This window comes from Misgurnus anguillicaudatus, chromosome 9 (assembly GCF_027580225.2).
Source record: "Misgurnus anguillicaudatus chromosome 9, ASM2758022v2, whole genome shotgun sequence".
NCBI lineage: Eukaryota > Metazoa > Chordata > Actinopteri > Cypriniformes > Cobitidae > Misgurnus > Misgurnus anguillicaudatus.
Window position 1 is genome coordinate 28,018,755 of NC_073345.2, and position 14,079 is coordinate 28,032,833.

The 14,079-nt window shown below is 37.7% G+C and overlaps 1 protein-coding gene across 5 annotated transcripts in view; it reads right to left on the reverse strand.

Annotated features, from left to right (window-relative positions):
• Positions 1-14,079, reverse strand: part of kiaa1328 (KIAA1328 ortholog) — a 31,471-nt gene that overhangs the window by 17,240 nt on the left and 152 nt on the right. For 4 of the 5 annotated variants that reach the window (XM_055180370.2, XM_055180371.2, XM_055180375.2 and 1 more), the window contains exons 2-7: positions 13,611-13,795; positions 12,886-12,921; positions 12,594-12,805; positions 9,230-9,330; positions 9,021-9,136; positions 1,277-1,401 (exon numbers count right to left, since the gene is read on the reverse strand). In XM_055180370.2, coding sequence (XP_055036345.2) covers positions 1,277-1,401; positions 9,021-9,136; positions 9,230-9,330; positions 12,594-12,805; positions 12,886-12,921; positions 13,611-13,665 — 645 coding nt within the window. In that variant the 5' untranslated portion in view covers positions 13,666-13,795. The remainder of the gene's footprint in view (positions 1-1,276; positions 1,402-9,020; positions 9,137-9,229; positions 9,331-12,593; positions 12,806-12,885; positions 12,922-13,610; positions 13,796-14,079) is intronic. The other variant, XM_055180372.2, reaches the window with a different exon arrangement.

The following is a 14,079-nucleotide window of genomic DNA, read 5'->3' on the forward strand; positions in this document are numbered from 1 at the left end:
AACTGGGGCATGCCTGTGATGTAAATGCGTACGAGAGCCACCGTGAGCAGACTTTTGCGTTTTTACCCTTTAGCAGGAACACGATGGTAAAGCGTTTTTAAGATTTCCACTCTGGAGGGTGGTTTCACTTTTTGCATAGATATGTATAAAGGCTAGATGTCTCGCCCGCGCTGCTGGCCAATTGAGTGGAACGTCCGCATTTGGCGGCCATCCTACCACAGGGAGCCCGCCCACTCAAAGCACCGAGCTCCAATAGTGCAGGCACTCCTAAATGACCACAACCTGCTCAACTTTCCACCAATTTTCAAACGATTTGGTTTGTTATACACGTCAAAGATGTACCTATGACACTGCATATTATACAAAAAAAATTCATAAAACATGTTAAATCATCATTATAGCCACGTTTGTAAGGTTTGTAAGAAACCAAACCGTTTGAAAATTGGTAGAAAATTGAGCAGGTTATGGTCAATAAAAAGTACCTGCACCATTAAAACTCAATGCTACAATTGAGCGAGCTGCCTGTGGTAAGATGGCCGCCAGCTGATGACGTTAGAGACTCCACCATAACACATCTAGCCTTTATACATATCTATGCTTTTTGCGTTTTTAAGCCCCAAAAAAGCTGTCGCTGTGTAAATGAAACGCACATCCGATAAAATATTTTTATGTTTTCACCCTCGAACGTTCACACCTAAGAAAGTATGTTAATTTTTTTAACATTTTTTGTGTTATGCTTTTAACATATTATGTGTAACTTTAACACATAATGTGTAATTTTGTGTTCAAATAAAACACAAGTTATGTTAAAAGGTACACATAATGTGTTGTTCCAATAATAACACAGAGATGTGTGTATTGTGGGACAATGCATTTAGTATGTTGTCCCAGAACCATCACTAATGGTGTTGTTTTTAACACATCTGTTCTAAAAGTGTACAAATATAGATGCATATATAATATATACAAATACAGTATATACAAACATATTACCAGGGAATGCATGAACTTGTAAAAGTGAATGCACTTTCAGTGGCCTTAGATAAAAACATCCATCCAATACATAAAATATCAAATTGGCTTTAATTATTAAAAATTAGCCAATGCCCAACTAACTTGGAGCAACTCTGGTCATAGTATGCAATAAAAAACAGGCAGAAATACTAACATTAAAAGAAACTGACAGATCAAAATTCAGTGCACACTTTTACTCCAAGACACTTTTGGCCTCTCTCTCTCTCTCCCACACACAAATGAGCTCTCATTCAGTACTCACCTTGCTGTGGGAGCAGGACTGATCGAGCAGGGTGATAGACCTGTTGAGTTTCTCTTGCTGTTGGGAAAGGTACTGTTGATAGAGTCCCAGCAGCTCCTGACACTCTCTGTACTGCTGCTGCAGGCCTACGCTGCGGGTCAAGGGTCAACACGCACTGAATAACTCTGCCGCTGTTCGCACTTACACTAAAACTCTCTCTCCTTCCAAGCTAGACACGGTAATCCATTTTCCCCAATGCAACCTAATGCTGAGTGGGCAAGACTGTATACTGAAGTAGAAAAAAAATGAAAGATCCTTCTTTAAAGAATATAAATGGTGCCCCAGAGGTATCTGGTAGCCTTAGAAACAGATGTACGCTAAGCTGAAAACCCAAATATATAATTTAAAAGGCCCAGAGCTCTCATTAGAAATCACAGATAAAACAAATACCTTTCTGCTTCGGATGGGGCAAAGTTCAAATCACAAGAGTCTTTCATAATATTAATAATATAGTAGTGACTTGCTGATCTGTGACCTAATGGCCTATGCACCAAAAACAAAACAAAGACAAAGATGTTACAACTATTCGAGGAGCTCGAAAAATTCCTTACATTAAAAAGCACCAATTATCCGATTCGTGATTTAACGTTTCCTTTGGTGTGTAAGTGTGTATTGGTACATGTTAACGATATGCAAAAGGTACAAATCCCAAAGTAAACAATGACCTGAGTTATCGTTTCCAATGTAAATCTCTTTTCTTGGACTACAACAAACATACAGATTTTAGGCAACAGTTTACTTCCTGGGATTGGTGATGTAGACAAGACCGACATTACCATAATTCCTCCCGCTTTGGACTCACAGCCTATAAGTTAACTCCTGTTAGCATTGCATTGTGACCAAGTCTTTCAAACATGGTAAGGAGCGTCACATTTCCGGCTGACGTCAGAGGTATTCAGGCCAATCCCAACGTACAGATTAGCTGGCCAATCAGGGACACTGAGCTTTTTAAAGCCGTGCGTTTCAGGAAGAGAGTGAAATCTGGAGCTACAAAAATGTACAGTATGTAGAAAATAATGTGTTTTTTAACCATAAACCACGCAAACATCAAATACACAAAATAACATTTTTAGCAATGTAAAAATTTTGTACTGAAGTTTGTACGCAAGGTTTCAGAGGTGGATCAAGCTATTATTATATTATACAAAATTAAAAATATATAAAGTATGTACATAAATAATAGGGCTGAGTGATACGGACCAAAATTGAGATGAACTGCGGTATGCAATGGATACCTTGGCATTTTTCGGTGGGCGTGGAATAAATGTTTATGCACAAGTCAAAACCTCATGTTTCTTGTTAAAACAGTGTATGATAAAAAATTAAATCCAGGGGTTTCCTCCCAGTTTAAAAACACAAAGTTGCACAACACGCGAGCAGGTTTGAAAGCTTACGTCTGACTTCGGTTTCCATGCTGGCAGAGCTTTTGCAAAGGAGGGTCATATTAGACCATACCAATATAGACGTATTGTCTCACCCAATATCCCACTGGGAACACCGATATATATAACCAATAATTTTACGCATCTCTAAAACCTCAGTGTTCTCCAATAAGCATTTTTATGTTGACTTAAAAAAACGAAAAACGTCTTGAGAATCCTACTGATCTCTGATTTAAAAATGTATTGTTATTATTCTGAGCCTTACATTTTTTACTGTACCTCCTCAGAGAGGAACTACCAAACTTGTTCCGTTTCTTTGTCACGAAGTAAACAAATTTAAATGCTCACGAGCATCAAAGACCGAAATGTTTTAATTTCTCTGGGGAAATTACACAGAATTGTAAAAACACAAATCTGAACATCCTAAAATAAAAATCCATCGACCAAGTGGAACTTAATCAAGAAAATCTCAAGAATTTTCTTTATGGAAAACCTGACTGCACTTTCATGCCCACATATCCAAACGAAAGAGAGACCAGCCAGACTCCTAGCCCAGCTCCTGGCATTTGAGTTTCTCTGGCTCAATCCCAGCAACCAATACCTAAAGTCATGTTTGTGACTTCTAAAAAAATGTGCAGATGGAGAAGAAGAGCAGAGACTGCACTGCTGTGGAGATAGAAGTGTTTCTTCAGGGCGAGGGCTTCACACGCTCTTCCATCTGGGTCTGGCCGGGCAGGAGTGGGCAGGATGCCAGGCTGTGAGACAGAGAGAGCTGGCACACACACAGAACCAGGCAGGGATCATTTGATCTGCAGAACCACATCCACACCGGCTAATGACAGCATGACATTCACATCCACATGCGCTACTCTATTCTGTACATCTAATTTTCCCAAAAAACAATTCAGGCAATATAACTCTTTAGGTCTCTTAATAATTAACTTGGCTGTGAAGTGAAGACGCTTAGCTATCATCATAAAACCTCAAAGCCCAGGAACTCTAGAAATGGGAGACAGATCAAACAGTCTGAAAGTTAGAAAGTTATAGAGATTATTTATAGGCTTCATCTCTGCCATTACGGTGTCAATATGCACTAAATCCTCTTTTTGCTCAACAGTCTCACAATCCAATACTCATAAAACCAGCATGGTAAATCACACCTAAAAACAAAGCTTGCTATAGAAGACTCTATAATATTCTATAGATAACAGAAACAAGTGCTAGGGCAAACTAATAACAAAACCAGCAATGAAACAAGAAAGGGTGAGCATTAAAGAGATCTTACTATGGATGGTACAACACAAATTGCACTGCGGTAAAATCACAGATTTAAAAGGACTCACTGTTTAATAAATAAACATTTGTAATAGTACTTTCCCTAGTACTCTAACATTACTCAAAAAAAGTTTGCCAATTCAAAAAAGTATCCTTTGATAAGACTATAGCTCTGCACAGTCCTCTCTTAAACCATTTGGTTTTCCTTCACTGTAAGATCCAATTAAGTTTTTAATTAAAATTTAAGTTTGTACAGAAATTCATAAGCATGCATAATTTATATTTGTCTACATAACTCATTTCAATCATTTATGCATAAGTCTTTAAATCAAAAGGTATGTTAGATCATAAAAAAATCCATTCAAGTCTCCAAACTTTTGACTGGTAATGCACCCCAGATGTATTAAAAGTGCACTAAAATACACTATTTATGTACACTTAGTAAATATACTATTATCATGCACTAATTTTGTACCTGGTATACAAAAACATGTCTCTAGTATTACTTGAGATAAACGGTAACACCACAATAAGGTTGTATTTGTTAACAATTAGTTAATGCACTACCATTAGCTAACATGAACTAACAATGAACAATACTTCTACAGCATTTATTAATCTTAGTTCATTTTAATTTCTGCATTTACCAATACATCTAACTTATCATTAACGCATCATGAACCTACATGAATAACTGTATTGACATTAACTAACATTAGTATAGTTTCAGCATGTATTAATTCTTATTAATCAACATTTGTGATAAAATCTTTCATAAAACTTTTTTGATCCACTTTATTTTTACTTGGGACAAGCAGTCACAAATGTGTTTTTATTCATTATTTTATAACGGTTTCCAATCAGACTTTAAAGCCAAACTTATTGCTTAAAAAAATAGCATTTGCATTCAGGTGATTTTCGCGAAATTAGACTTATGAGGTGTCATGAAACATTTTGATAAAAAAAAGTAAATGCAAAGTACGAGTATCAAAATAAGAAGCATACAGTTACAAACATCTCTTCATGTACTATTTTGCACATGATTTCAAATGACTTCATACAAACCAATTTTTTTTCCACATTTAAGGGGAAATTTTTAATTACCGCAATGTGTCCATGACTGGATTTTGGTTATTTGACATGGAAATATTTATAATTAAAAAACATAAAAAATAAAAAGCTTCAGTGCATGTTATACTATAAACATTTACAGTAAAGAAACATGTGCTATTTGGTGATCATTGGTAAATGAAAAGACAATAATAAGGAATATAAATGTGTCCAAGAAAAATTCTCATCCTCCGCAACAATTTTCAATCATTGTTTAAGCCCTCAAGGAACTAACATTTAAAAAATTGTTGGAAGGGACATAATTGACTGTGACACTCAAGATGGCTACCAGGTAAGCAGTTCTTATTTTTTCTCTCCAGATAAAAGTTGAAATTATGTTTGTCATAGTAACTAGACAACTTTTTAGTTCTCATTACCGAAACATGAGTTTGTAAATGCATATATTTAATGTAATATCATGTTGCGGTAATGTTAATTTTCATAATGATAATCTAAAAAATGTAAATAATTCTATAGGAAATATTTTTTAAATCCTGTAAAAATAATTTAAATTTAGTTCAGACCTTAAACTTATGTGCAAAAAAATTCAATGGCTTTTTATAAAAATCTGATGCTGGAACCCTTTTAAGTCTGGATTTCGTAAGAATCACCGATTCGCTAAATCTGCCAAATGCAAAAAGCGATACATCGCAAAATATGTTTCTGCTTAAGGCCACAATGAGAAAAAGTTATCCTTGCTATGTCAAACTTTCGTCAAAATAAGTATTACATCTGAAAGTGCTTCTTAATGATGTGGGCGAAAATATCTATTTTTTTTCCTCATTTTAGCTCATTCAAAATAATTAGTCAACAAATGACTAACCGCTGAACACAAAAGCTTTAACATAAATAAGCTTCTTGTTTGTAAAGAAAAGGAGAGCCTGTCTCACAGACAGAGCACATCGCACACAGGCATCTACCTTCTACCTGACAAGAGGCTTCTGATACTCCGATAGACAGGTTGGGCGTAAACACACATATTAATACATTAACAGAAGGGCGTGGAGGAACGCTGAGCGCCTGGTAATCTGGAGCGACTGGAGCGGGACTGATAAGATTCTCTCCTGCGCCCCGCCGCGCAGGCACCTCTGTTGGCTGCCGGCCAATCAGAGCTCATTCTGCGGGCCTACATGGAGAGAAAAGAAAGCTGCAGGCACGATGTCTCCACCCCCATCCAAAAATACACAAAATCAGAGTTTGCATTCGATATTTCAGACAGGCGCTGTCAACATGATTCACTCCCCTGTCAGACCTCGCAGAAATAAAATAATGAAATCCACCTCAAGGTAGAACAAAATCGTGCCGAAGATATTTTACGGAGCCACCCACGTGCCTCTTGTACACACTTTGCATGCAAGTTGTAAAATGATGTAAATCAATATTAGGACAATACGCATAACCGCACACTTCAATTTAAATGCCAGCCAAATTGGTTCACCAACCCACAGATGATTTCATTGTTTATATATCATGAGACTTCATTCACTGTAAAGCATGTGGTTTATTACCTAACTATCGGGTATGTAGGTATTAAAAGGCAATACAATGTGCAACTAGCCAAAAACTTTTTCCAAACCATGAAACCCACCAAGATACAAATGCTCGGAACTAGTCAAACAAAGCTCAAGATCCATCCACGGCGTTCAGAGAAACGACCATGCAAACTTCAATAAGATTAATGATATTGATGAACGCATTCAGCTTTCCTTTGTGTCTTCTATGGTTCTTGATGTAAATTCCTTGTGAAGAACAAAGATTGTGGGCTTCTCTGTAATACAATCTACCGCTAGGAGACGTGGTGTAGAATACCAAAGACAGGCTTGAGAAATTTCTAATTTCATTCTGTACACGCGCTTCAAATTCTTCCTACGCACAGAATGTAAGTTATAATTTTTCCTTCCTCCTACGTTTCGACGCGTGAGTAGATATTTCCTCTTGATAATCATGATCCTGGCGACGGGGGCGACCGTGCGAACGATTGTTCTGCGCAAACCTCCGTAAGCCTGTTTGTCTTTTCGTTTCCCCCTTAACCTCTAAGAACAACTCTGTGGGCCGGCATCTTTAGAGACTGACATATCTCCGTAGGGTGCGATCATACAGTTTGTCTCGCACTACAATCTCTTTTTAATGGAGTTTAGAATTTTTGTGGAAATGCCAGGCCACAGAGTCAAAGTGCAGTTAATTGAGTTGAGCTCACGTAGTTTCTGAGCCCTTCTGCCAAATCTGCAATTTAGCAGCCTGCGATTACTCTTCATATGTCACGGCGTTGGGCAAAACCGATAGGTTCGCCACGTCTTTCGACCAGAGAAGGATCACACGAGCTGGCAAAGCAGCGAGAATAAACAAGGAAAAAACCTGAACTGTGAGAAGTTTGTGATGTGCCAGCCGGATGACAGGTTGGCACGAGAAGAAACCCACACAGTTCCCAGTGGTCACGTGACTGGTGCCAGCTCTTTCAATTTCAAACGAAAATAAAAAGCAGCCCGGCCCAAATGAAGGACGAGTCCAATCCAAAACATGAGAACTGGCATCTATAATGGAAAATATTAAATGGAGACAAAAGACAAAGAGACTGCATGCTGCGTTTACGTTCACAGAGAAGCAAATCGAGCAACTTTCTTCCATATCCAAATGAAAAACTCTGGTGAAGAACATGCCAGGTCTACCTTAGCGAAACATTTAAAGCAAGAAAAAATTAATCCTTCAATGACGTCCTGTGGTTATGTTTCCCCTACAGCAGTCACGACAAGGATAAACATGACTCCAGTCCTTAGACAACACTGCCCCCTGCTGGTCTGAAACGTAACACAGCCCTTCACTTTCCTGTCACACGTCTTCAACATGTTGACTGTGATTTGAGTCACATCTTGAAATGCATTACTCTGCTTGAATTACTTACAAAACCACAAATGCCTATCATCTATATAAGTAGCGACAGAAGGGTGACAGCTCACTAGCTGGCAAAAACAGAGTAACAGCAAAAATAATACGTCTATCAGTTATTATCACCTCTGCCACAACAAACATGACATTGTGTATGTTTGACAATTAGGAAAGACTCATTTACATAATGCTTCTCTGATTTAGCTCTAGAATTAAAATATTTTATCTTAACTTCATATATACAGTGCATGCAAGGCTGCATTCATTTACCTTAAAGGCGGGGTGCACGATCTCTGATCACCTAAACAAACACGCCCCTACCATAATAGAATCTGGACCTTCTTTTGATAGACCTGCCCCACAAATACGCAGGTAACGATGTTGGTGAGTAGACATACCCCTGATTGGCTACAAGTGTGTACTCAGCCCAACTCTCTTTTCCAAAGCGTTCCTCAAAAATCATGCACCCCGCCTTTAAATATAAAGTTCAGGGTTGCCAAGTCTGCAGTTTTCCTGCTGAATTGGGCTATGTTAACACTGTTGCCGTGGGTTGTTTTTACATACGCAGGATTAAGTGATCCCAATTATGTAATATGTAGCCCCGGGATTGGGAATTTTAGCAAATGAACCCTGCCAAAAATGCAGATTTTATCCACAAAATGTGCTTTTTACCGGAGGATCCGCTCGAAACACATTTGGGCTAAATTTTAGTAGCAATGGGGCGGGTTTTGCTGTGAAAACCTGACAACCCTGGATTAGGGGTTTAAGCTAAACCATCAAGGCACTGAACCGATTAAGGGGATATATCCCCTTGCTTAGTAAATTGTAATTTGTTTGCATCTATGTCACCAATCATCAAGTAGACACATTTACCCAAAAACCGCAAGTGTACAAGTGTATGTGTGTCGAGCATTTGATTGACATTTGATTGAAAAAACTTCAACATAAGTTTAACAACCTTCCCACCCTTCCTAAATTAAACCGCAAACACTGGTATTTTCTACAGGAAATGCACTGGTATTTCATATAAGCAATGCAAATTTAAAAAAGGATACTTTCTCTTTCTTGTACTATGAGTTGGTTTTGTTGCTCCAGCTGATTAATTTTTTTCTCAAAGTTCTCCTGTTCATCCTTGAGTTTCTGTACAGATTCCTCCTTCTCCTCACTCACTCTGAGACGACACGGAGAGATGCATGTTGGCTTGAGATTCACTGCAAGGGTTAAATGTACCAGATCACTGAATGAAATATCTGCAGGGTTTTACCTGGCCAGCTCCTGGATTAGATTAGCAATCCGACGCTTGTCCTCTGGGCAAAGGTCTTTCAGTGATGGCTTACTCATGGCTTGGGAAACCGTAGAGAGCACCTACATTACACAACAAACCCTTATTTTAACCAAATGAAAAACACGTGAACTTATGAGAACTAGATTTGCATTTCCAGAAGTAAGTTATACTTGCAATGTGATGTTTGATAAAGACCAAACACAAATCAGTATGCAAATATTACAATCAGATACCCTTCAAACTTTAGCACACACCTGTAAGTATATTCTTTAGCACCTGGTTATGATGATATGCCCAACATAGTTTTTTAAATTATAGCAAATACAAGTAGTGCCTATATGTGACCTTGGACCACAAACCAGTCATAAATTGCATTTGTATTTTTGTAGCAATATAGCCAACAATACATTATATGGGTCAAAATTTAATGCCAAAAATCATTAGGTAGATCATGGCCCATAATGACATTTTGTAAATGCCCTACTGTAAATATATCAGAAATGTATTTATCATTAATAATATGTGTTGCTAAGGACTTCATTTGGACAACTTTAAAAGCGATTTTCACATTTAGTTTTTTTTATATCCTCAGATTACAGATTTCAAAATGTCATTTATTCAGCTTTCAGATAATTTATAAATTTCAATTTTGAAAAAAAAAAACTTACAAATGGGTTTGTGGTCCAGGGTCACATACGTTTTATTTTTATTAAGAAACGTTTTTTATTATCGATGAGTTAAAGCAGCCAAAAAGTGCCTAGCATGCATGGGAGCTTCTTCAGAACTGTTTTATAAGTAGGGGTGCGTGGGGCAAAAACTAACGCGGGGTTAGTTGTAACACGAACTGTTTACATTGTTGCACAAGGCGTTTTTTGGGGGGGAATTTTTTTCACGCTGCCAAAAGACGATCTCCCACAAATTATTGGAAATGTATAATGTTTTTCCAGAGAGTTATTAATGAACGAGTGTTTGGTGGCATGTACAGTTGTGTTCAAAATTATTCAACCCCAACTGAAATTGATTGTTTTGGCCGGTTTGGCATTGATTTTGATCATTCAGTCATCCTGCTTACAATTACATCAAAGAGGCATGTGTAGGTCAGACAAATATAACATAACATTTATCATGAAATAACCACAAATGTCTTTTCTGTGCTCACATCATTTTCAGTTTTATTCAACCCCCAAGTGACATTCAATCTTAGTACTTAGTACAACATCCTTTTACAGTTAAAACAGCTTTTAAACGTGAAGCATAGCTTGACATAAGTGTCTTGCAGCAATCTACGGGTATCTTCGCCCATTCATCATGGGCAAAAGCCTCCAGTTCAGTCACATTCTTAGGCTTGCGCACTGCAACTGCTTTCTTTAAGTCCCACCAGAGGTTCTCAATCGGATTTAAGTCTGGTGACTGCGATGGCCACTTCAAAATGTTCTAGCCTTTTTTCTGCAACCATGCTCTAGTGGATTTGGAGGTATGCTTGGGATCATTGTCCTGTTGAAAGGTCCAACGTCTCCCAAGCCTCAGGTTTGTGACGGACTGCAACACATTGTCATCCAATATCTCCTGGTACTGAAGAGAATTCATGGTACCTTGCACACGCTGAAGTTTCCCTGTACCTGCAGAAGCAAAACAGCCCCAAAGCATGATTGACCCCCCACCATGCTTCACAGTAGGCAAGGTGTTCTTTTCTTCATAGGCCTTGTTTTTCCTCCTCCAAACATAGCGTTGATCCATGGGCCCAAACAGTGCTAATTTTCCACAGAACACTATCCCAAAACTTCTGTGGTTTGTCCACATGACTTTTGGCATACTGCAGTCGACTCTTCTTATTCTTTGGAGACAGCAAGGGGGTGCGCCTGGGAGTTCTGGCATGGAGGCCTTCAGTACGCAGGGTGCGCCGTATTGTCTGAGCAGAAACTTCAGTACCCACATCTGACAAATCTTTTCTCAGTTCCTCAGCAGTCACACGGGGACTTTGTTCCACTCTACGCTTCAGATAGCGCACAGCAGTCACAGTTAGCATCTTTTTTCTGCCACGACCAGGAAGCGTTTCAACAGTGCCCTTTGCCTTGAATTTGCGAATGATGCTTCCTATGGTGTCTCTTGGTATGTTTAACATCTTTGCAATCTTCTTATAGCCATTGCCCTTCCTGTGAAGATTAATCACCCCTTCTCTTGTCTTCCTGTACCATTCTTTTGACTTCACCATGTTTGTAACCCCACCAGTAAATGTTTAGAAGGAGTTGAGTATCACAGTCATTTTAAAGCTGCCTAATTGGTGCTTATTAGGCTTTATTGCTGTTCCCTGACATTCATAGGTGTTTTCAATACCTGATTGAAAACACTTAATGAACCTCTGTTCTTCAGAGTGGTAGTTCTTTAAGGGGTTGAATAATTGTGTCAATGAAGAATTCACAAAAGAAACATTTACACTATATTACAAAACCAATTGATGTCATTTTACTTGCATATGGTTCTTTAAGAAGTCATTGTAGGATTTCATTCTGAATACAATTACAAATGTACACTAAATTCCCTAAAACCCTTAACAGCATTGGGGGTTGAATAATTTTGAACACAACTGTAAGTACATTTTTTCATCATATGTTTTTTTTTTCGATTTCTAAATTGGGTGTGTAAGATACCTAATCCAATGTTATGTCATATTAATCAGTCTCTTGTTGACAAAAACATTGCATCGTTTTGAAATATGTCTGAAGCTCTTAGCAACTTTTTTGGTGGGCTTGAACACTTTTTGACCCAGCGGGGTTAATTGTAACACTGTGTTACAACTAACCCCTCAGCACTTACGATATCGCTAACGTTAGCGTAATTCTTGCCGTTGTTTTAAATAGGCTACACACGAATGATTGCTGGTTGCCAACAAAATAAATGTGTCTGTCTTATCAAAAATCGTGTCAAATTTATTTTTGTTCATATCTTTATTGTTGATTGAATAAGGTCACATCAAAGATTGAAATCATAATGAAATGAATGGCTAAAATCAGACTTTGCAGCTCATTAAGTCAGAATTTGATTTGTGAAACTGTAGTATGATTATTACATACTGGGTCAAATATATTTTGAATAATTGAGCCAAAACCAAAAAGCGTTAGGTTGTGCCTTGCTCTCCCCTATATTCCTACAAAAAACACAATTCACTACAAATTCACACAAGTGCATTTGTGTAATTTAATAGGTTTATAAAAATGTATTGTGAAAAATAGTATGAGCAAGTGTGTTCAAACCTCTGATTTGTACTGTGAATTATGCATAAATGTGAGAAATGGCAGTAAAAGAAGGAACTTATAAAAGAATGAATATTTGTTAATATGCTCACCTGGCCTGAGGTGAGGGATGCCAGGGCTGGTTCATGTGCAGGTGTAATAAGTTTATATTTGGTTTCAGTAGAGATAGACTTCTGAACTGGAGATTTTCCCATGGCTGTCTCCGAGTTTTGCGTTGACACATGTAAACTGCTAGATTTCCTTTTGATCTTTCCCTCTGTATTATTTGCTGAGCCAAACTTTAAACCTGTGTTTCGATTCATCCCTATGAGACGAATGTAGAGACTGTTTTCAAATGTCATACATGATACTAGGTGAGTAGATAGATGTGTGTCAATATCTCACCTGTAACAGAAACCATGGGCTGCTCCTCATCTGATTCTGGGCAAGTTAAAGAAAAAAGCAGAAAACAACATATCTACGTAACATATGGGTCAAAACACAATACTAGGCTAAAATCACATGCCTGCCTTTCAGTTAAAATGTAATGTTACGTATATATTAACCTGGGCCCGTATGAAATTAGGAAGAGAACCAAGACGACACTGTTGCACATTTATGATGGCAACTGCACCACTAACTTACTGTGAAAACAACAGTACATCTATTTTTGTCTATGTTATAAACACACAACAAAACGCTTGGCCATTCTTTTTTCATTTGACAATGATGTTAGAAAAGCTGTGAATCTGAGGAATTAAACTGAGAATTCTCCAAACTAACAAACAGTTAATCAAACTAATGAAGCACATTTCAGAAGTAACGTTAGAAGTTCGTTGTAGTGTTTTGTAATGTGAACAAATTAAAGATTAAAATTGTACAAAAACAGATCAGTGTAGTGCAACTGCTGCTTATTGTACTTACAACTACAGATTAGTACAATACAAGTTAAGCAGACAATGAAAATCCGTTAACAAGCTAAGACGAGCCCAAACCTCTGTTACACAAGTGGCCGTCTTGAAAAATATGTGTTACGTTACTTCCTAAACACGAGGTAGTATGCCAAGGCATGATTTAAATCATTTTTACACACATATAAACAACAAAAGGCAAAGAAATGTAAAGGATACTGTCATGAACCCAGTAAAATCCATTGCTATGAACGCCCTTAGCAACAACCGCCATACTGAAACTACCGCCACTTCCAGATAACGTCACGTGACAGCGCCCCTCCTCTTCTCATTCGCTTCTTCTTCTTGTGAGATTATTGGCGGTTGGCAAGCCAAATTCTGATGCATTACCGCCACTTACTGAACTGGAGTGAAGTATACGTAGTCATTTTTTAAATATGTTATAATTTACTGTTTCTTTATGATAACTTTATTATATTTCTTCCAAGATATTTATTAGTCAGTAGCTATTAGCTGTTCTAAAGTCATATTCTTTGTACTTTCTTTCTGTAATTTTTCCTCAGCATCTGTATATCTCTGTTATATCTATATATGCTTAATCTTCACTGCATTATAGCCTATCCATAGTGCTTATCTAATAATAAATAAAATATTTTAAATAGAATTACGACGTGTCGCCCCTCCTCTT